Source organism: Triticum urartu, chromosome 1A (assembly GCF_056163025.1).
Source record: "Triticum urartu cultivar PI428250 chromosome 1A, HENAU_Tu73, whole genome shotgun sequence".
Taxonomy (NCBI): Eukaryota; Viridiplantae; Streptophyta; class Magnoliopsida; order Poales; family Poaceae; genus Triticum; species Triticum urartu.
Genome location: NC_141873.1, coordinates 117,523,721 through 117,548,492, shown reverse-complemented (window position 1 = coordinate 117,548,492; position 24,772 = coordinate 117,523,721). Strand labels below are relative to the sequence as shown.

The 24,772-nt window shown below is 46.6% G+C and overlaps 1 protein-coding gene across 9 annotated transcripts in view; it reads left to right on the top strand.

Annotated features, from left to right (window-relative positions):
• LOC125550572 (proteasome subunit beta type-5-B-like) overlaps positions 1–24,772 on the top strand; it is a 40,185-nt gene that overhangs the window by 4,460 nt on the left and 10,953 nt on the right. For 8 of the 9 annotated variants that reach the window (XR_007301698.2, XR_007301696.2, XR_007301707.2 and 5 more), the window contains exon 1: positions 5–24,663. Coding sequence is in view for 1 of the 9 variants with exons in the window: in XM_087515281.1 (XP_087371407.1) it covers positions 23,795–23,884 (90 nt within the window). In the remaining 8 variants the exon portion in view is untranslated. Of the gene's footprint in view, positions 1–4; positions 24,664–24,772 lie in introns of those variants that run through there. The other variant, XM_087515281.1, reaches the window with a different exon arrangement.

Below are 24,772 nucleotides of genomic sequence, written 5' to 3'. Positions count from 1 at the left end.
TGCATTCTGTTTCTTAGTTTCTATCCTGATATTTGTTTTGTTCACTCAATAAGCACGATACAACATGCATGCAGATTTGTTAAACACCTTGCCATTTATATCTTTCTTTTGAAATCACATACACAACTGTTTATTTGAGTTACTTATTGGCGAAGTTCAGAGATTTTTTTTCCCGTCGTGTAATGCACACCCCTAGGTTGGGAATAGAGATTACCGTCAAGACGATGGTGATAAATTAACCCAAACCAAACATACATTGTTGTAGAGTATAGAAGGTGCTGTACAGTATAGACATGGGTCTAGACATCTAGACAAACCTACCTAGAATTTCTAAAACAATATAATTATAATGGTACATGTAAATTACATGCGTAGATTTATTCTTTTTGTATCGGCTTTCATGTTAGTAGATTCTAAAAAATATGGTGTGATGTATAAATAATTATGGTCAAAGCTACATTTCTGGAATTGGCAAACATTTTCCGAATCGCAAACATATTTTTTGAATTTGTGAACATTTATTTAATTCGCAAACTCTTTTTTTCAAATTTGCCTTGGATGTTAGTAGATTCTAAGGATATGGTGTGATGTACCCCCTCCGTCCTAAAATTCTTGTCGTAGATTTGTCTAGATACAGATGTATCTAACACTAAAATGTGACTAGATACATCTGTATGTAGATAAATCTAAGACAAGAATTTTGGGACGGAGGGAGTATAAAGAATTATGGTCAATGCTGTGTTTAGTGTTTGGGCCATTATTATTTGGAAGCAGGGTAAGAAAAGAAGATTATCATTTGGGCTTGATAGAGTATGATTATATCCCACTCGGTCGTGTCTGCATCAAACGCGTGTCCCACTTTGGAGAAGAATACACCAACCATTTTGGTAGCGGGCCTATAACTCATCTCAACAATTCTGTTTAGGTCTCATTCCGCTAATACGCTAGGCATCATCTCCTTTCCCGTATTTCTCTTAGTCTCACTCCCAAACACTTCACAATCCAACTGAGGGAATGCCAACATCCATGGTGGCATTATCCCATTCGGCCGTTCATGCCACTTGAGAGGATGGAGGCTCTAGCAACATCATGTGAGAGGCATCGATGCTAGTTATTTTGCCACCATCCTGGCCACGACAACAATGCCACAGAGCATATAGTGGAGGGTAGAGTAGGAAAGTGGTGCGACGGCGCCGCGGGAAGAGGTGTCTTCTTCCGGGCGAGTGTTAGGCAGATAGACAAGACTCCCAACAAAATGTCGATAAAGCGTCAGATTAGACAATGGATCAACATCAGTAGCACATATAGTGGAGGGTAGAGTAGGAAAGTGGAGCGACGGCGCCGCGGGAAGAGGTGCACTCGAACGGGGGGCACTACAGTCTGTTTCTTCTTCCGGGCGAGTGTCAGGCAGATAGAAAAGACTCCCAACAAAATGTCGATAAAGTCTTAGATTAGACAATGAATCAACATCAGTAGAAGGAGGTGAACATTGAGTTCTATGGGAGTCTCAACAATGCGCTCATCGGTAAGAGCAGCACGAGTAAGATCCTGGATTATTATTTTTGAGCAAGAAGGGACCTCAATCCCAAGAAAGTAGCAGAGAGAGCCAAGATAAGACATAAGAAACTGCATAACATGCCTTCACAAAGGCAATATACTCATGGTTTGCGTCGGTGATGATCATGTCATCAACATGAAAAAGAGTCCTACCAAGAGCAGAAAGGAGGGCAAACAACGTCGGATCTTGAGCACTCGCTGAAAACCAGCAACATCCACCATAGAGGCAAAACGTTCAAACCAGGCACGAGAGGCTTGCTTAAAGCCATAGAGAGAGCGATGAAGACGACTAAGCATGTCGTAAGGAGTAGAATACCCAGGTGGTGGTTGTATGTAAACCTCCTCACGCAACTCACTATTAAGAAAGGAATTCTTAACATCAAGCCTATACACGAACCAGTGGCGAACAGAGGCCACAAGCATACGGTTTTGCAGGAGCAAAAGTCTCATCGTAATCAGGACCATGCTCCTGCTGAAAGCCATGACCCACAAGACAAGTTTTTCTAATGCTCAAGAGAACCATCAGAGTGAGTCCTAACCTTGTAGTCCCACCAAGTGATGGGACGATCACGAGGAGGAACATAAACAATATCCCACGTGCTGATGCACTCAAGAGCAGCAACCTCCTGTGTCATCACAAGGTGCCATTTGGTATGGACAACATCACAACAAGTCGGCTCAAGCACAGCAACGCCAACGCTTGGAAGACCAAGGCGGTCAACAGGCCGAAGCGGACGAGGACGCAAGCCATAAGTAGGTTGAGACGGGGAAGATGGCACATCAGTAGACGCATCGACAACATGCAGACGACCTATATAGAAGTTAGGAAAAAAATTGGAAGAATACGAGCTGGAATCATCGGGGGATAAACTGAGGTGATGAAGACAAGGAAGCCACCGGTTATGAAGGTGTAGAATCATGTGAAATAATCAGAGAAGCATAAGCAGTACAACTACTGGATCAGGGCTCAATAGGAGTGGTAGGAATGTCAGGAAAATTGTGGGAAGAGATATACTCCACTTAAAAGGCCAAAGAAGATGGACGCGGGTCATATCCTAAGAAATAGGCATCCGACGACTAACATGATCCCAACAACGATATTCCTTATGCTCATCGTTGTATCTTAAGAGGACACACTCAACAGACCGAGAAGTCAGTTTGGTGCGTTCACGAGGGGCAAGAAGGACCTAGCAATCACAAACAAAAAATTGAAGCGCCGAATAACCAATCAAATAGACGATCGAAAGAAGCATCACCCTGCAGAGCAGTGGATTGCTGAAGGTTGTTGAGATAGATGGAAGTGGAGACAGACTCGGCCCAAAAGTGCAGTGAAACAGAGGTGGTGACCATCAATGGAGGAGCCGTCTCAAGAAGGTGACGACGCTTGCGCTCAGCCACACCATTTTGAGCATGAGTACCAGAATAAGAGAACCAAAGTCTGCCCAGCAAGGATTCCACACAACAGCTTGGAGATACTCTCCACTAGAGTTACCATAGAACACATGAATAGGCGTAGAGAATTGAGTGTGGACCATGGCAGCAAAAGGCTTATAGATAAGACCTTACTACGAGAAGAAATAAAGTATATCCAGGTGTGTCGAGAGAAGTCACTAGCGGAGGCAAAGGGAGATGATCCCTCGAGATCAAAGTAACAAAGTCTAAAGGATGCTGAGACACTGTCTCGCCATGAGTATAAGGTAACTGGACCATGTATTAGAGATATCATCGGAGACGGATCCAAGAAGATCGTCTCGAACTAAGGATGAGAGATCACAAGTGACCCAAGGTGATGATGCCACTCTTGAAAATATCTGGTAGATAGGGCAACAGAGGCAGAGACTAGCGGCACTCGCAGTAGAGGGACTTGATCCGGCATCCCACTTACCTGTGCACTCTCCGTACCCCGCCGATCTGGTTAGGTGTTCCTTTCCTGTTTGCGGGTTGTGTGCCACGTGCTTGATTAAGCACCCTGGGTTCTCCTACTGTGCGCCCTTGGCCTTGACTTTTGGTAGCGCCTGTCCTCGGCTCGTCTCGTGCATAATCCAGGTACGCGTCGACTGTCCGAGCTCCTGCTCACCATTGGTGGTGCTTGAGCGTGCGGTTATGGTGTCACACATAAAGGGAACACGGGATGTGGGATTGAGACAGTGCTTGTAGCAACCCGCAGAAAGGCAAAGGATGCCCATCAAGGCTGGTAGGGAGCGAAGGTGGTCACAAAGGTGGACGTTGCTAGTGATGATCCTGGTGCCAGTGATGATCGACATGTACAAGTGTTCGACCACGAGCCTTCACCAAGGCAATGTACTTAGAGTCGTTGCCAGTGATGACCGGCATGTAGAAGAAGTGTTCAACCACGAGTCGAATGGTGGACCAAAAGTGTAGGATAATGAGCACTCGCCTAAAACTAGCCGCAATCACCACTGAGACGAAGCGCTCAAAGCAGGCATGAGGGTTTTGCTTAGGGCCATATAGACAGCGACGAAGACGACAAAACCATGCCATTAGGAAGAGAACCGAGGTGGTGGCTAGTTGTAGGCATTCTTGACATCAAGCTGAGAGACAGACTAGCGGCGAATAGAAGCCACATTGAGAAGTGTGGGAAGAATGGTCAAGTGGCCCATATATATAGGACTAAATGTCTCTTCGTAGTCATGACCATGTTCTCACCACTAAACAAGCTTTCTTATGCTCAAGAGTATCATCAGTTTAAGCCTGGTAGACCCACTTACAAGTGATGAGACGAGAACGAGGAGGAAGGGAAATGAGATTCCACGTGCCGATGCGGGCAAGAGCATCAATCTTCGATGCCATCACATGCAGCCATTTGGGATGAACAATCTCACGGCAAGAAGTTGTCTTGGGAAGAGCCGAGCAGTAACCATAGCAGTCAATAGGCAGAAGCGGGCGAGCTCGAAAAGCATAATTAGGCTAAGCAGGAGGCGGTGCGTTTCCAACGAAAGAAGATATACTAGTCGAGGGAGATGGCTTATCAGAAGAATCCACAACACGCGGACCATGCGTGTAGTAAAGTCGAGGAACATGAGCAAAAGAAGGAACATATAAAAAGACAAAGTGAGTCATAACATTCCCACCAAGTGATGGGACGAACACGAGGAGGAAGAGAAAGAATATTGCACGTGCCGATGCGCTCAAGATCAACAATCTTCTCTGCCATCGCAAGATGCCATTTGGTATGAATAACATCACGATAAGAAGTCAGATCAAGAACACGAGTGCCAACGCTTGGAATACCAAGGTGGTTGACAGGCGGAAGCGGACGAGGAAGCAGGCCATAAGTAGGCCGAGAGGGCAAGTGGCACATCAGTAGACACATTCACAACACGCGGACGATGTATATAGAAGTGAGGAAAAGATGGAAGAATACGAGCAGAAATCATCGAGATGAACTCAGGTGATGGAGACAAGGAAGCCAAAACTGATGAAGGTGTAGAATCCTGTGATAAGCGAGATGAGGAAATCATAGGAGATGATGGCATTGGATATGCAATTATGGGAGAAGCAAGAGCATTACAATGAATGGATAAGGGAGTCACAGGAGTGTTGGATTAAAAAAAAAAGAAATCTCCTCCATTGAAAAGGTCGAGGAAGATGGACGCGGGTAGAAGGGATGAGACTCATCAAAAGTCATATCCCGAGAAGTAGGCATCCGACGCCCAACATGATCCCTTATGCTCATCGTTGTATCCTAAGAAGACACACTCAACGCACTGAGCAATCAGTTTGGTGCGTTCCTGTGGGCAAGGACATAACAAACACAACCAAACAATTGAAGCACTGAATAATCAGGAAAGAATCAAATAGACGGCCAAAAGGAGCGCCACCTTGCAGAGCAATGGATTGCTTTGCTAAAGGAAGATGGGATAGATGGAAGTGGAGACAGACTCGGCTCAAAAGTGTGGTGAAAGAGAGGCGGTGACCAGCAATGAAGGAGCTGTCTCAAGAAGGTGACGATGCTTGCGCTCAGCCACGCCATTTTGAGCATGAGCACCAGGATAAGAGAACCAAAGTCTGCTCAGCAAGGATTCCATGCAACAGCTTGGAGATATACTCTCCACCAGAGTCACCATAGAGCACATGAATAGGCGTAGAGAATTGAGTGTGAACCATGGCAGCAAAAGGCTTATAGATAAGACCTCAGTACGAGAAGAAATAAAGTATATATCCAGGTGTGTTGAGAGAAGTCACTAGCGGAGGCACATGGAGAAGATCCCTTGAGATCAGAGAACAAGGATGAGAGATTTGGTAACCGGACCATGTATTAGAGACATCATCGGAGATGGATCCAAGAAGATCATGTCAAACTAAGGATGAGAGATCACAAGTGACCCAAGGTGATGATGCCACTCTTGAAAATATTTGGTAGACAAGGCAACAGAGGCAGAGACTGGCGGCACTGGCAATAGAGGGACTTGATCCGACATCCCATTTGCCTGTGCACTCTTCGTACCCCGCCAATCTGGCTAGGTGTTCCTTTCCTGTTTGCGGGTTGTGTGCCATGTGCTTGATTAAGCACCCTGGGTTCTCCTACTATGAGCCCTAGGCCTTGACTTTTGGTAGCGCCTGTCCTCGGCCCGTCTCGTGCATAATCCAGGTATGCGTCGACTGTCCGAGCTCCTGCTCCCCATTGGTGGTGCTTGAGCGTGCGGTTATGGTGTCACACATAAAGGGAACACAAGATGTGGGATTGAGACAGTGCTTGTAACAACCCGCAGAAAGGCAAAGGATGCCCATCAAGACTGGTAGGGAGCGAAGGTGGTCACAAAGGTGGACGTTGCTAGTGATGATCCTGGTGCCAGTGATGATCGACATGTAGAAGAAGTGTTCGACCACGAGTTGAACGGTGGACTGCAAGTGTAGGATAATTTGCACTCGCCAAAAACTAGCCGCAATCACCACTGAGACGTAGCACTCAAAGCAGGCATGAGGGTTTTGCTTAGGGCCATATAGACAACGACGAAGACGACAAACCATGCCATTAGGAAGAGAACCGAGGTGGTGGCTAGTTGTAGGCTTTCTTGACATCAAGCTGAGAGACAGACTAGCGGCGAATAGAAAGCCACATTGAGAAGTGTGCGAAGAGTGGTCAAGTGGGCCATATATATAGGAGAAAATGTCTCTTCGTAGTCATGACCATGTTCTCACCACTAAACAAACTTTGTTATGCTGAAGAGTATCATCAGTCTTAGCCTTGTAGACCCACTTACAAGTGATGAGACGAGAACGAGGAAGGGAAATGAGATTCCACGTGCCGATGCGGGCAAGAGCACCAAGCTACGATGCCATCACATGCAACCATTTGGGATGAACAACCTCACGGCAAGAAGTTGTCTCGGGAAGAGCTGAGCAGTAACCATAGCGGTCGAGCTCGAAAAGCATAAGTAGGCTAAGCTGGAGGCGGTGCGTTTCCAACGAAAGAAGATATACTAGACGAGGGAGATGGCTTATCAGAAGAATCCATACACACGCGGACCATGAGTGTAGTAAAGTCGAGGAACATGAGCAAAAGAAGGAACATATAAAAAGTCAAAGTGATTCATAACATTCCCACCAAGTGATGGGACGACGAACATTAGGAGGAAGAGAAAGAATATTGCATGTGAGGATGCGCTCAAGATCAACAATATTCTTTGCCATGGCAAAATGCCATTTGGTATGAATAACATCACGATAAGAAGTCAGATCAAGAACACGAGTGGCAACGCTTGGATGACCAAGGCGGTTAACAGGCGGAAGCGGACGAGGAAGCAAGCCATAAGTAGGCCGAGAGGGCAAGTGGCACATCAGTAGACACATTCACAACACGCGGGTGATGTATATAGAAGTGAGGAAAAGATGGAAGAATACGAGCAGAAACCATCGAGATAAACTCAGGTGATGGAGACAAGGAAGCCAATACTAATGAAGGTGTAGAATCCTGTGATAAGCGAGGTGAGGAAATCATAGGAGATGATGGCATTGGATCTGCAATTATAGGAGAAGCAGGAGCATTACAATGAATGGATTAGGGAGTCACAGGAGTGTTGGATTGAAAAAAAGAAGAGATCTCCATTGAAAAGGTCGAGAAAGATGGACGTGGGTAGAAGGGATGAGACTTATCAAAAGTCATATCCCGAGAAAGTAGGCATTCGACGCCCAACATGATCCCTTATCATCATCGTTATATCCTAAGAAGACACTCAACGCACTGAGCAGTCAGTTTGGTGCATTCACGTGGGCAAGGACATAACAAACACAACCAAACAATTAAAGCATTGAATAATCAGGAAAGAATCAAATAGACGGTCAAAAGGAGCGCCACCCTGCAGAGCAATGGATTGCTTTGCTAAAGGAAGATGTGATAGATGGAAATGGAGACAGACTCGGCTCAAAAGTGTGGTGAAAGAGAGGCGGTGACCAGCAATGGAGGAGCTGTCTCAAGAAGGTGACGATGCTTGCGCTTAGCCACGCCATTTTAAGCATGAGCACCAGGATAAGAGAACCAAAGTCTGCTCAGCAAGGATTACATGCAACAGCTTGGTGATATACTCTCCACCAGAGTCACCGTAGAACCCATGAATAGGCGTAGAGAATTGGGTGTGAACCATGGCCGCAAAAGGCTTATAGATAAGACCTCAGTGCGAGAAGAAATAAAGTATATATCCAGGTGTGTTGAGAGAAGTCACTAGCGGAGGCAAAGGGAGAAGATCCCTCGAGATCAGAGAACAAGGATGAGAGATGAGGTAACCGGACCACGTATTAGAGACATCATCGGAGACGGATCCAAGAAGATCACGTCAAACTAAGGATGAGAGATCACAAGTGACCCAAGGTGATGATGCCACTCTTGAAAATATTTGGTAAACAAGGCAACGGAGGCAGAGACTGGCGGCATTGGCAATAGAGGGACTTGATCCGACATCCCATTTGCCTGTGCACTCTTTGTACCCCGCCAATCTGGCTAGGTGTTCCTTTCCTGTTTGCGGGTTGTGTGCCACGTGCTTGATTAAGCACCCCGGGTTCTCCTACTGTGCGCCCTAGGCCTTGACTTTTGGTAGCGCCTGTCCTCGGCCCGTCTCGTGCATAATACAGGCACGCGTCGACTGTCCGAGCTACTACTCCCCAATGGTGGTGCTCGAGCGTGCGGTTATGGTGTCACACATAAAGGGAACACAAGATGTGGGATTGAGACAGTGCTTGTAGCAACTCGCAGAATGTTAAAGGATGCCCATCAAGACTGGTAGGGAGCGAAGGTGGTCACAATGGTGGATGTTGCTAGTGATGATCCCGGTGCCCGTGATGATCGACATGTAGAAGTGTTCGACCGCGAGCCTTCACCAAGGCAACGTACTTAGAGTCGTTGCCACTGATGACCGACATGTAGAAGAAGTGTTCGACCACGAGTTGAATGGTGGACCGAAAGTGTAGGATAATGAGCACTCGCCAAAAACTAGACGCAATCACCACTGAGACGAAGCGCTCAAAGCAAGCATGAGGGGTTTGCTTAGGGCCATAAGACATCGACGAACATGACAAACCATGCCATTAGGAAGAGAACCGAGGTGGTGGCTAGTTGTAGGCTTTCTTGACATCAAGTTGAGAGACAGACTAGCGGCGAATCCAAAGCCACATTAGGACGTGTGCGAAGAGTGGTCATGTGGGCCATATATATAGGAGAAAATGTCTCTTCGTAGTCATGACCATGTTCTCACCACTAAACAAGCTTTGTTATGCTCAAGAGTATCATCAGTCTTGGCCTTGTAGACCCACTTACACATGATGAGACGAGAACGAAAAGGAAGGGAAATGAGATTCCACGTACCGATGCGGGCAAGAGCACCAAGCTACGATGCCATCACATGCAGCCATTTGGGATGATCAACCTCACGACAAGTTGTCTCGGGAAGAGCTGAGCAGTAACCATAGCGGTCAATAGGCAGAAGCGGGCGAGCTCGAAAAGCATAAGTAGGCTAAGCTGGAGGCGGTGCGTTTCCAACGAAAGAAGATATACTAGACGAGGGAGATGGCTTATCAGAAGAATCCATACACACGCGGACCATGAGTGTAGTAAAGTCGAGGAACATGAGCAAAAGAAGGAACATATAAAAAGTCAAAGTGATTCATAACATTCCCACCAAGTGATGGGACGACGAACATTAGGAGGAAGAGAAAGAATATTGCATGTGAGGATGCGCTCAAGATCAACAATATTCTTTGCCATGGCAAAATGCCATTTGGTATGAATAACATCACGATAAGAAGTCAGATCAAGAACACGAGTGGCAACGCTTGGATGACCAAGGCGGTTAACAGGCGGAAGCGGACGAGGAAGCAAGCCATAAGTAGGCCGAGAGGGCAAGTGGCACATCAGTAGACACATTCACAACACGCGGGTGATGTATATAGAAGTGAGGAAAAGATGGAAGAATACGAGCAGAAACCATCGAGATAAACTCAGGTGATGGAGACAAGGAAGCCAATACTAATGAAGGTGTAGAATCCTGTGATAAGCGAGGTGAGGAAATCATAGGAGATGATGGCATTGGATCTGCAATTATAGGAGAAGCAGGAGCATTACAATGAATGGATTAGGGAGTCACAGGAGTGTTGGATTGAAAAAAAGAAGAGATCTCCATTGAAAAGGTCGAGAAAGATGGACGTGGGTAGAAGGGATGAGACTTATCAAAAGTCATATCCCGAGAAAGTAGGCATTCGACGCCCAACATGATCCCTTATCATCATCGTTATATCCTAAGAAGACACTCAACGCACTGAGCAGTCAGTTTGGTGCGTTCACGTGGGCAAGGACATAACAAACACAACCAAACAATTAAAGCATTGAATAATCAGGAAAGAATCAAATAGACGGTCAAAAGGAGCGCCACCCTGCAGAGCAATGGATTGCTTTGCTAAAGGAAGATGTGATAGATGGAAATGGAGACAGACTCGGCTCAAAAGTGTGGTGAAAGAGAGGCGGTGACCAGCAATGGAGGAGCTGTCTCAAGAAGGTGACGATGCTTGCGCTTAGCCACGCCATTTTAAGCATGAGCACCAGGATAAGAGAACCAAAGTCTGCTCAGCAAGGATTACATGCAACAGCTTGGTGATATACTCTCCACCAGAGTCACCGTAGAACCCATGAATAGGCGCAGAGAATTGGGTGTGAACCATGGCCGCAAAAGGCTTATAGATAAGACCTCAGTGCGAGAAGAAATAAAGTATATATCCAGGTGTGTTGAGAGAAGTCACTAGCGGAGGCAAAGGGAGAAGATCCCTCGAGATCAGAGAACAAGGATGAGAGATGAGGTAACCGGACCACGTATTAGAGACATCATCGGAGACGGATCCAAGAAGATCACGTCAAACTAAGGATGAGAGATCACAAGTGACCCAAGGTGATGATGCCACTCTTGAAAATATTTGGTAGACAAGGCAACGGAGGCAGAGACTGGCGGCATTGGCAATAGAGGGACTTGATCCGACATCCCATTTGCCTGTGCACTCTTTGTACCCCGCCAATCTGGCTAGGTGTTCCTTTCCTGTTTGCGGGTTGTGTGCCACGTGCTTGATTAAGCACCCCGGGTTCTCCTACTGTGCGCCCTAGGCCTTGACTTTTGGTAGCGCCTGTCCTCGGCCCGTCTCGTGCATAATACAGGCACGCGTCGACTGTCCGAGCTACTACTCCCCAATGGTGGTGCTCGAGCGTGCGGTTATGGTGTCACACATAAAGGGAACACAAGATGTGGGATTGAGACAGTGCTTGTAGCAACTCGCAGAATGTTAAAGGATGCCCATCAAGACTGGTAGGGAGCGAAGGTGGTCACAATGGTGGATGTTGCTAGTGATGATCCCGGTGCCCGTGATGATCGACATGTAGAAGTGTTCGACCGCGAGCCTTCACCAAGGCAACGTACTTAGAGTCGTTGCCACTGATGACCGACATGTAGAAGAAGTGTTCGACCACGAGTTGAATGGTGGACCGAAAGTGTAGGATAATGAGCACTCGCCAAAAACTAGACGCAATCACCACTGAGACGAAGCGCTCAAAGCAAGCATGAGGGGTTTGCTTAGGGCCATAAGACATCGACGAACATGACAAACCATGCCATTAGGAAGAGAACCGAGGTGGTGGCTAGTTGTAGGCTTTCTTGACATCAAGTTGAGAGACAGACTAGCGGCGAATCCAAAGCCACATTAGGACGTGTGCGAAGAGTGGTCATGTGGGCCATATATATAGGAGAAAATGTCTCTTCGTAGTCATGACCATGTTCTCACCACTAAACAAGCTTTGTTATGCTCAAGAGTATCATCAGTCTTGGCCTTGTAGACCCACTTACACATGATGAGACGAGAACGAAAAGGAAGGGAAATGAGATTCCACGTACCGATGCGGGCAAGAGCACCAAGCTACGATGCCATCACATGCAGCCATTTGGGATGATCAACCTCACGACAAGTTGTCTCGGGAAGAGCTGAGCAGTAACCATAGCGGTCAATAGGCAGAAGCGGGCGAGCTCGAAAAGCATAAGTAGGCTAAGCTTGAGGCGGTGCGTTTCCAACGAAAGAAGATATAATAGTCGAGGGAGATGGCTTATCAGAATAATCCACAACACACGGACCATGAGTGTAGTAAAGTCGAGGAACATGGGCAAAAGAAGGAACATCTAAAAAGTCAAAGTGAGTCATAACATTCCCACCAAGTGATGGGACGAACACGCGGAGGAAGAGAAAGAATATCGCACGTGCCGATGCGCTCAAGATCAACAATCTTCTCTGCCATCGCAAGATGCCATTTGGTATGAATAACATCAGGATAAGAAGTCAGATCAAGAACACGAGTGCCAACGCTTGGAATACCAAGGCGGTTAACAGGCGGAAGCGGACGAGGAAGCAAGCCATAAGTAGGCCGAGAGGGCAAGTGGCACATCAGTAGACACATTCACAACACGCGGACGATGTATATGGAAGTGAGGAAAAGATGGAAGAATACGAGCATAAATCATCGAGATAAACTCAGGTGATGGAGACAAGGAAGCCAAAATTGATGAAGGTGTAGATTCCAACGAAAGAAGATATACTAGACGCGGGAGATGGCTTATCAGAAGAATCCATAACACGCGGACCATGAGTGTAGTAAAGTCGAGGAACATGAGCAAAAGAAGGAACATATAAAAAGTCAAAGTGAGTCATAACATTCCCACCAAGTGATGGGACGACGAACATGAGGAGGAAGAGAAAGAATATTGCATCTGAGGATGCGCTCAAGATCAACAATATTCATTGCCATGGCAAAATGCCATTTGGTATGAATAACATCACGATAAGAAGTCAGGTCAAGAACACGACTGCCAACGCTTGGAAGACCAAGGCGGCTAACAGGCGGAAGCGGACGAGGAAGCAAGCCGTAAGTAGGCCGAGAGGGAAAGTGGCACATCAATAGACACATTCACAACACGCGGACGATCTATATAGAAGTGAGGAAAAGATGGAAGAATACGAGCAGAAATCATCAAGATAAACTCAGGTGATGGAGACAAGGAAGCCAAAACTGATGAAGGTGTAGAATCCCGTGATAAGCGAGGTGAGGAAATCATAGGAGATGATGACATTGGATCTGCAATGATGGGAGAAGTAGGAGCATTACAATGAATGGATAAGGGACTCACAGTAGTGTTGGATTAAAAAAAAGAAGTGATCTCCTCCATTGAAAAGGTCGAGGAAGATGGACGCGGGTAGAAGGGATGAGACTCATCAAAAGTCATCTCCCGACAAGTAGGCATCCGACGCCCAACATGATCCCTTATGCTCATCGTTATATCCTAAGAAGATACACTCAACGCACTGAGCAGTCAGTTTGGTGCGTTCATGTGGGCAAGGACATAACAAACACAACCAAACAATTGAAGCCCTGAATAATCAAGAAAGAATCAAATAGACGGTCGAAAGGAGCGCCACCCTACAGAGCAATGGATTGCTTTGCTATAGGAAGATGAGATAGATGGAAGTGGAGACAGACTCGGCTCGAAAGTGTGGTGAAAGAGAGGCGGTGATCGGCAATGGAGGAGCTGTCTCAAGAAGGTGACGATGCTTGCGCTCAGCCATGCCATTTTGAGCATGAGCACCAGGATGAGAGAACCAAAGTCCGCTCATCAAGGATTCCATGCAACAGCTTGGAGATATACTCTCCACCAGAGTCACCATAGAACACATGAATAGGCGTAGAGAATTGAGTGTGAACCATGGCAGCAAAAGGCTTATAGATAAGACCTCAGTACGAGAAGAAATAAAGTTTATATCCAGGTGTGTTGAGAGAAGTCACTAGCGGAGGCAAAGGGAGAAGATCCCTCGAGACCAGAGAACAAGGATGAGAGATGAGGTAACCGGTCCACGTATTAGAGACATCATCGGAGATGGATCCAAGAAGATCACGTCAAACTAAGGATGACAGATCACAAGTGACCCAAGGTGATGATGCCACTCTTGAAAATATTTGGTAGACAAGGCAACAGAGGCAGAGACTGGCGGCACTGGCAATAGAGGGACTTGATCCGGCATCCAACTTGCCTGTGCACTCTTCATACCCCGCCGATCTGGCTAGGTGTTCCTTTCCTGTTTGCGGGTTGTGTGCCACGTGCTTGATTAAGCACCCCGGGTTCTGCTACTGTGCGCCCTTGGCCTTGACATTTAGTAGCGCCTGTCCTCAGCCCGTCTCGTGCATAATCCATGTTTGCGTCGATTGTCCGAGCTCCTGCTCCCCATTGGTGGTGCTCAAGCGTGCGATTATGGTGTCACACATAAAGGGAACACAAGATGTGTGATTGAGACAGTGCTTGTAGCATCCCGCAGAAAGGCAAAGGATGCCCATCAAGACTGGTAGGGAGCGAAGGTGGTCACAGAGGTGGACGTTGCTAGTGATGATCCCGGTGCCAGTGATGATCGACATGTAGAAGTGTTCGACCACGAGCCTTCAACAAGGCAATGTACTTAGAGTCGTTGCCAGTGATGACCGATATGTAGAAGAAGTGTTCGACCATGAGTTAAATGGTGGACCGAAAGTGTAGAATAATGAGCACTCGCCAAAAACTAGCCGCAATCACCACTGAGATGAAGCGCTCAAAGCAAGCATGAGGGGTTTGCTTAGGGCCATATAGATAGCGACGAAGACGACAAACCATGCCATTTGGAAGAGAACCGAGGTGGTGGCTAGTTGTAGGCTGTCTTGACATCAAGTTGAGAGACAGACTAGCGGCGAATAGAAAGCCACATTGAGAAGTGTGCGAAGAGTGGTCATGTGGGCCATATATATAGGAGAAATTGTCTCTTCGTAGTCATGACCATGTTCTCACGAGTAAACAAGCTTTGTTATGCTCAAGAGTATCATCAGTCTTAGCCTTGTAGACCCACTTACAAGTGATGAGACGAGAACGAGGAGGAAGGGAAATGAGATTCCACGTGCCGATGCGGGCAAGAGCACCAAGCTATGATGCCATCACATGCAGCCTTTTGGGATGAATAACCTCACGGCAAGAAGTTGTCTCGGGAAGAGCTGAGTAGTAACCATAGCGGTCAATAGGCAGAAGCGGGCGAGCTCAAAAAGCATAAGTAGGCTAAGCTTGAGGCGGTGTGTTTCCAACAAAAGAAGATATAATAGTCGAGGGAGATGGCTTATCAGAAGAATCCACAACACGCGGACCATGAGTGTAGTAAAGTCGAGGAACATGAGCAAAAGAAGGAACATATAAAAAGTCAAAGTGAGTCATAACATTCCCACCAAGTGATGGGACGAACATGAGGAGGAAGAGAAACAATATCACACGTGTCGATGTGCTCAAGATCAACAATCTTCTCTGCCATCGCAAGATGCCATTTGGTATGAATAACATCACGATAAGAAGTCGGCTCAAGAACACGAGTGCCAAATCTTGGAAGACCAAGGCGGTTAAAAGGCGGAAGTGGACGAGGAAGCGGTACATCAGTAGACACATTCACAACATGCGGATGATGTATACAGAAGTGAGGAAAAGATGGAAGAATACGAGCAGAAATCATCGGGATAAACTCAGGTGATGGAGACAAGGAAGCCAAAACTGACGAAGGTGTAGAATCCTGTGATAAGCGAGGTGAGGAAATCATAGGACATGATGACATTGGATCTGCAATTATAGGAGAAGCATGAGAAGTCCAATGAATGGATAAGGGAGTGACAAGAGTGTTGGATTAAAAAAAAGATCTCCATTGAAAAGGTCGAGGAAGATGGACGCGGGTAGAAGGGATGAGACTCATCAAAAGTCATATCCAGAGAAATAGGCATCCGACACCCAACATGATCCCTTATGCTCATCGTTGTATCCTTAGAAGACACACTCAACGGACTGAGCAGTCAGTTTAGTGCGTTCACGTGGGCAAGGACATAACAAACACAACCAAACAATTGAAGCGCTGAATAATCAGGAAAGAATCAAATAGACGGTCGAAAGGAGCGCCACCCTGTAGAGCAATGGATTGCTTTGCTGAAGGTTGATTAGATGGAAGTGGAGACATACTCGGCCCAAAAGGGTGGTGAAAGAGAGGCGGTGACCATCAATGGAGGAGCCGTCTCAAGAAGGTGACGATGCTTGCGCTCGGCTACGCCATTTTGAGCATGAGCACCAGGATAAGAGAATCAAAGTCTGCTCAGCAAGGATTCCATGCAACAACTTGGAGATATACTCTCCACCAGAGTCACCATAGAACACATGAATAGGCGTAGAGAATTGAGTGTGAACCATGGCAGCACAAGGCTTATACATAAGACCTCAGTACGAGAAGAAATAAAGTATATATCCAGGTGTGTTGAGAGAAGTCACTAGCGGAGGCAAAGGGAGAGGAAGATCCCTCGAGATCAGAGTGAACAAGGATGAGAGATGAGGTAACTGGACCACGTATTAGAGACATCATCGGAGATGGATCCAAGAAGACCACATCAAACTAAGGATGAGAGATCACAAGTGACCCAAGGTGATGATGCCACTCTTGAAAATATCTGGTACACAAGGCAACAGAGGCAGAGACTGGCGGCACTGGCAATACAGGGACTTGATCCGGCATCCCACTTGCCTGTGCACTCTTCGTACCCCACCGATCTGGCTAGGTGTTCCTTTCCTCTTTGCGGGTTGTGTGCCACGTTCTTGATTAAGCACCCCGGGTTCTCCTACTGTGCGCCCTTGGCCTTGACTTTTGGTAGCGCGTGTCCTCGGCTCGTCTCGTGCATAATCCAGGTACGCGTCGACTGTCCGAGCTCCTGCTCACCATTGGTGGTGGTCGTGCGTGCGGTTATGGTGTCACACATAAAGGGAACACGGGATGTGGGATTGAGACAGTGCTTGGAGCAACCCGCAGAAAAGCAAAGGATGCCCATCAAGACTGGTAGGGAGCGAAGGTGGTCACAAAGGTGGACGTTGCTAGTGATGATCCTGGTGCCAGTGATGATCGACATGTAGAAGAAATGTTCGACCACGAGCCTTCACCAAGGCAATGTACTTAAGAGTCGTTGCCAGAGATGATTGACTTGTAGAAGAAGTGTTTGATCATGGGTTGAATGGTGGACCGAAAGTTTAGGATAATGAGCACTCGCCAAGAAGATAATGTCGAACTAAGGATGAGAGATCACAAGTGACGCAAGGCAATGATGCCACTCTTGAAAATATCTGGTAGACAAGGCAACAGAGGCAGAGACTGGCGGCACTGGCAGTAGAGGGACTTGATCCGGCATCCCACTTGCTTCTTCGTACCCTGCCGATCTGGTTGGGTGTTCTTTTCCTGTTTGTGGGTTGTCGTCGGCTCGTCCCGTGCATAATCCAGGTACGCGTCGACTGTCCGAGCTCCTGCTCACCATTGGTGGTGCTTGAGTGTGCGATTATGGTGTCACACAAAAAGGGAACACGGGATGTGGCATTGAAACAGTGCTCATAGCAACCCGCAACAAGGCAAAGGATGCCCATCCAGGTAGGGAGCGGAGGTGGTCACAAAGGTGGACGTTGACTCCATAGGAGTCTCAACCGTGCGGACATAAGAAATTCACTGTGACGAGCCTTCACCAAGGCAATGTACTTAGAGTCGTTGCTAGTGATGATCGACATGTAGAAGAAGTGTTCAATCACGAGTTGAATGGTGGACTGAAAGTGTAGGATAACGAGCAAAAGAAGATATAATAGTCGACGGAGATGGCTTATCAGAAGAATCCACAACATGTGGACCATGAGTGTAGTGAGTCGAGTTACATGAGCAAAAGAAGAAACATATAAAAAGTCAAAGTGAGTCATAACATTCCCACCAAGTGATGGGACGAACACGAGGAGGAAGAGAAACAATATCTGATGAGGAAAAAAACCGTATGTCAGATTTGTTTGACTACTTCTAGATGCTTCCACTCTAGTGTAGTATTTCTTTTGTTTTCTTTTCTACCCTACCTACTGTTTTCTAGAGTCTTCTAGTTGTGAGTAGCTATGAGTAGAATGGTGAAACTTACATAATGTTTTCTAGAGTATTCTAGCTATAAGTAGAAGTATGTGAAGGCTTCCCGTAGCCCTATAAATAGAGGTCCTCACCTACTTTGTACCAGACTATGTACCCACTACCTGTAATAGAACTTGTTGTTCTTATCTAAGATCTTGGAGTAGATCTTGTGCCCTAGGAGTTCTGGACTGAACTCTTGCTGCCCTATCGGCCTACATCCGCCTCTAGAGCGATATCTAGCACAACACGTTGAAGCTGTTCCTTCAACACTTTTGTTGTACACATTGTAGCAGCAAGGTGGAGTTGCTCCTCCACAATCTTTGTGCTGCTTCAGGTGGCATCAGAGCCTCGTTGACCCAGACTATAGTTCTTGTTGTTCTCTTCGAGGGCAAGCTGCAGCAAGTAATGGAGCAATTGGAGAAGAGGATGGATGCTGCAGAATAACAAATCAAAGAGCTGCGTGAAGATCTTAATCGGAGACTTGACCAGCTGGTTGAGATGATAAGAAAGGGTGTTCCCCCTGCTACCAATGAAGGAGATTCATCTAAAGAAGAAGATGTTCATCAAAGAAGGAGAGGTAATCTTGGAGCAAGACCGCCACAACAACGTGCTGTTCAACGTGCTTCAAGAAGGCCAATTTATGTTGGAACTTCTGAAGGTGAAGAATATGATGAAGCCCTTGAAGAAGCTGATCTCTATGCATATCGGAGAGTACCCAACCCTACATATGCAAGGGATACATACAAGGTGAAAGCTGAGATCCCAACTTTTAATGGAAATGTTGATATTGAAGGGTGCCTAGATTGGTTATATGAAGTGGAGACTTTCTTTGAGGTCATGGAGGTTCCGGAAGATCGTAGAGTCCCTTTGGTCGCATACAAGCTGAAAGGAGGAGTCGGTGCATGGTGGCATCGCGTTCAAGAAGAGCGCAGGCTGAGAGGAGAACCTCGTGTGAGAACTTGGCGGCAAATGAAAAGTCTCTTGAAAGGGAGATTTTTGCCTGCTGATTATGACCAGATCCTATTTATCCAATTTCAAAATTGTGCTCAAGGAAATAGAACTGTTTCAGATTATACGGAGGAGTTTCTAAGGCTACAAGTGAGGTGCAACCTTGCTGAAACTGAAGATCAACAAGTTGCAAGGTACATCAATGGTCTCAATGATGCTATTCAAGATTGATGATGCTGCAGATCAAGCACAAGCTCTAGCCTTAAAAGCCGAGAGGTTTGTGAGGACAAGAAAGGCAACTAAGGCTCCATATCCTCCATATCCTCATACCGAAGGCATGTCTAGGAGTCAGCCTAATAGTGGAAGAAAAGACCGCTCCACCAAAGGCAAAATGACCCATCCAGAAGTAAACTAGAGGCAAGGGTAAGTCCAATGAAGGCCCAAAATCCTATAAATGTGGTGAAGAGGGACACATATCCAGCGGTTGCCCACTAAGGAAATTTGTTAACACAACTATCCATGATGGTGAAGGCGATGAGGAAGAATATGAATCTGAAGATGTAGAGGGACAAGAAGTTTGTCAAGAAGAAGGTGAAGAGGTGGTATGTGTGATTCAGCGCCTCCTATGCTCCACACCACAACTTGAAGACAAACAAAGGAAGAAAATATTTGAGAGCAAATGCACAGTGAATGGCATGCAAGTTAGTGATTGATAGTTGCAGCTGCGAGAATCTTATCCCCCAGAACTTGGTGAGCCATTTAAAGCTTGATACTCATGATCATCCAAACCCCTACACTATTGGGTGGATCAAGAAAGGAGTGCATATGAGGATCACCAAACAATGCAACTTGCCACTTCCCTTGGGCAAGCATTATCGCTCAAATGTGTTGTATGACATAGTTGATATGGACGCTAGCCATGTTCTTCTTGGGAGACCTTGGCAATTTGATGTGGATACTACACACAAGGGCAAGGAAAACTCTTACTCTTTCATTTGGAACAAGAGAAAGATCATTATCTTACCAAACAAAACCGAAGGTAATACCTCTAAGGAGGAAGGGAAAACTATGTTAACTATCTCCCATACCTCTCATGAGTTTATGGAAGGCTTGAAGGAGGCAGATTTGTGTGTTGCACTTGTTGTAAAACGAGAAGAGCACCTGACTATTGAAATTCCAGCAAAGGTACGTGGTTTATTGGTAGAATTTCAGAACATACTTGGAGAGCCACAAGGCTTTTTTTAAGGTTAGCCACAAGGCTTGCCGCCGATGAGAGGAATTCAACATAGAATTGACTTAATTCTGGGAGCAAGTCTTCCTAATCTTCCAGACTATCGAATGAGCCCAAAGGAGCATGATATATTGAAGGAGCAACAATCACCTCTGCCATCGCAAGGAGCCATTTGGTATGAATAACATCATGATAAGAAGTCAGCTCAAGAACATCAGCGCGAACGCTTGGAAGACCAAGGCGGTTAACAGGCGGAAGCGAACGAGGAAGCAAGCCATAAGTAGGCTAGGAGGGGAAGTGGCACATCAGTAGACACATTCACAACACGCGGACTATGTATATAAAAGTGAGGAAAAGATGGAAGAATACGAGCAAAAATCATCGTGATAAACTCAGGTGATGGAGACAAGGAAGCCACAACTGATGAAGGTGTAGAATCCTGTGATAAGCAAGGTGAGGAAATCATAGGAGATGATGGCATTCGATCTGCAATTATCGAAGAAGCAGGAGCAGTACAACGAATGGATAAGGGAGTGATAGGAGTGTTGGATTTAAAAAAAAAGAGATTTCCTCCATTGAATGGGTCGAGGAAGATGGACGCAGGTGACTCAAGGCGATGATGCGAGTGCTGAAAATAGCTAGTAGGCAAGGCAACAGAGTTTGAGACCGGCGGCGATAGCAGCAAAGGGACTTGATCCAGCATCCCACGTGCCTATGCACTCTCCCTACCCTACCGATTTGGCTTGGTGTTCTTCTCCTGTTTGCGGGTTGTGTGCCATGCACTTGATTAAGCACCCCAGGTTCTACTATGCGCCCTTGGTCCTGGCTTTAGGTAGCGGCTTGTCCCGTGCATAATCCAGGTACGCGTCAACTATTCAAGCTCTTGCTATGGTGTCGCGCAACAAGGGAACACGGGATGTAAGATTGAGACAGTGCTCATAGCAACCCACAGCAAGGCAAATGATGCCCATCAAGATTGACATGGAGCAAAGGTGGGCACAAAGGTGGACGTTGACTCCACATGAGTCTCAACAGTGCGCTCATTAGTAAGTGCAGCACGAGCAAGATCCTGGATATACTTTTCTTTGGCAATAATGAACAATCTCAAGGAAGTAGCGAAGAGGATCAAGATCAGACATACGAAATTCACTATGACGAGCCTTCACGAAGGCAATGTACTTAAGAGTCGTCGTGATTGACATGTAGACGAAGTGTTTGACCATGAGTTGAATGGTGGACTGAAAGTGCAGGATCATGAGCACTCGCCAAAAACCGGCCGCAATCACCACTGAGACGAAGGGCTCAAACCAGGCACGAGGGGTTTGCTTAGGGCCATATAGACAGTGACGGAGACGACAGACCATGCCATTAGGAAGAGAACCCAGGTGGTGGCTACTTGTAGGCATTCTTGACATCAAGCTGAGAGATAGACTAGCGGCGAATAGAAGCCATATTGAGAAGTGTGCGAAGAGTGGTCATGTGGGCCATATATATAGGAGCAAATGTCTCATCGTAGTCATGACCATGTTCTTACTACTAAACGAGCTTTCTAACACTCAAGAGTATCATCAGTCTTAACCTTGTAGACCCACTTACAAGTGACGAGACAAGCACGAGGAGGAAGGGAAATGAGATTCCACATGTCGATGCGGGCAAGAGCATCAATCTTCGATGCCATCACATGCAGCCATTTGATATGAACGACCTCGCGGTAAGAAGTCGTCTCGGGAAGAGCTGCACAGTAACCTTAGCGGTCAATAGGCAGAAGCGGGCAGAAGCGGGCGAGCTGGAAAGCCATAAGTAGGGTGAGCTGGAGGAAGTGTGTTGCCAACAAAAGAAGATATAATAGTCGAGGGAGATGGCTCATCAGAAGAATCCACAACATGCGGACCACGAGTGTAGTCAAAGTGCCAAAGAGTGCCTTTACTATCTACTGGGAGGGAAGTACCATCGGCAGTAAGAATATGAATAGGAGAATCTGGAGGTGGATTGGAGGACAAATTGGAAGAATCATAAGTTGTATGACCAAGGATACATGGAGGTGTACCTGATATTGTAAAGTGGTCTCTTGGTACCATTACAGTAAGTAGCAAAACCTTGAAAACCTGTCGATGGAGAACCAAAAGAAGCAGCTACCAGACACTAACGTCCTGTAATCTCTAGCGTAGTCTGGGGCTCAATGGAAGAGGTCGACGAAGAAGCATCACGAGACGAAGAATCACTCAATTTTCTAGAAGCGGTCGCAGATTGGGGATCGTTCCAACTAGTTTTTTAGTTTCATATTTTATCTGTTTTTCTCTATCTTTTTGTTTTTTTGCCAAACCGGAAAGGTCGAGGAAGATGGACAAAGGTAGAAGGAAGAGACTCATCAAAAGTCATATCCCGAGAAATAGGCATCTGAGGACCAACATGATCCCAACAATGATATCCCATGTGCTCATTGTTGTATCCTAAGAAGAGACACTCTACAGACTGAGTAGTTAGTTTGGTGCATTCATGTGGGGCAAGAAGGACATAGCGAACATAACCAGACAATTGAAGTGCCGAATAATCAGGAAACAATCAAATAGACGCTTGAAAGGAGTGCCACCCCTTCAGAGCAGTGGATTGCTGAAGATTGATGTGATAGATGGAAGTGGAGACAGACTCGACCCAAAAGTGCGGCGGAAGAGAGGTAGTGACTATCAACGGACGAGCCGTCTCAAGAAGGTGACGATGCTTGCACTCAACCACACCATCGCCATTCTGAGCATGTGCACCAGGACAAGAGACCCGTGCAAGATTACCTTGCTCGGTAAGGACTACATGTAACAGCTTGGAGATATATTCTCGAGCAAAGTCAGCATAGAACACATGAATAGGCGTAGAGAACAGAGTGTGAACCATGGCAGCAAAAGACATATCTAGATATGACCTCACTACGGGGAGAAATAAAGCATATCAATGTGTGTCAAGATAAATCGTCTATACATATTCTCCAGCAGAGTCAGCATAGAACACACGAATAGGCGTAGAGAACTGAGTGTGAACCATGGCAACAAAATGTTTATATATAGATAAGACCTCACTATGGGAGAAATCAGGGTCAGGCTAGCAAAATTAGAGTCCCTGTGGGAAACTCAATCCAACAATAGAGAATTAAACAGGTGTAGTGTATATATCATAATATCTTACATAGCAAGGAATATATTCAAGAATCATACCTATTCGAAGCTTGGTTGCATAGTCTTTACTTGAATAACAACAATCTTTTAGTGTTCTTTGAATTAAAATCTTCAATTATATCCTCGTAATCAATGTTCTCCAACACTTCACTCTCAAGTGCTATTGTGGCCAAATCAGTAACCCTTTATTGTGTCATTGTAGTACACATATAGGACTTCAATAGCTTTAATTTTGAAAAGCTTCTTTCTGCTGATGCAACAGTCACATGAATGGTCAATAGAACTATGTATGCAATACCTGCATTGGGAAAACAATCATGTCACTTTAAAAACTTTAGAATTTCAATTGGCCCCATATCATCCTTTGGAATGGAGTCTTTAAGTAACCTCAACTCAACTGCAGTTCATTGGCATCAATGTCAGATTTGCTATCTTTTTTAAGGGCCGCCTCAAGATTATCACAAGAAGATTTCAAGCTCTCATTATCCAATGACTGCAATGATTTGGAAGTAAATAAGAAACGAAAATCTTTCTGCTAACCTCATTGAACATATAAATCACTCTATGCAACCCGCCGTTCCAGCGCCATCCACCGTTCAAACTGATCAGGTACGCTCAATCTGCCTGGCTGGCCGTGGTCAGCGTACTTTTCATCGCCGTGGTAAACATCCATGCGCTCGTTCTTCTGTACTCCGCATAACCGGGCTAGAGTGACTGACGCATGGGCCAGCCTTGCACATGGGCCAGCCTCGCAGCGACAACGTGTGTGCGTGCTTATGTCCGGGTGAAAGCAGAGCGAGCAGGGTCCCGTGAAAATATCTCCTCTCCCGTGCTCTCCCCTCTCCGATCCCCTCCTTCCCTCTCCTCTCCCTTGCCTTCTCACCCGTGCTCCCCCTCCCCCGATCCCCTCCTTCCCTCCCGTCGCGCTGCCGGCTCCACGCGGCGGCCGACGCGGCCTTCTCTCCCCGGCGCTCGAGGTGCAGCAGCGGGTGCGACAGTTCTTGGTCCAGCCGGGTCGGGCGCAGGTCGCCGACATCACACGCCGCGCGCCGTGATTCTGCATCGGGCGCAGATCTTCGCCCCGCCACCTCTCCTCCTCGTCCTTCTTTCTCTCTCCCATGCCGCCACCATTGCAAGGAGCAGGGGAGATAGGCGGCGAGGACAAGAAGCAGCGGGTTGGTCGCGGTGGGCTTGAGAAGCTGGGGAGATGGAGGAGAGCAGGAGGCCGTCGTGGTTCGTCATGGAGATGGCGCCGCCGGCAAGATGGTTGAGGTACGTGTCTGATCCGTTGGTCCTTCATGATTGTAGTTGTTCATTCTCTCCTCATAGACTGTGTATCCCTTTCCTCCCTCAATCTGCTTTTCCCCGGTTGTTCTTGTTG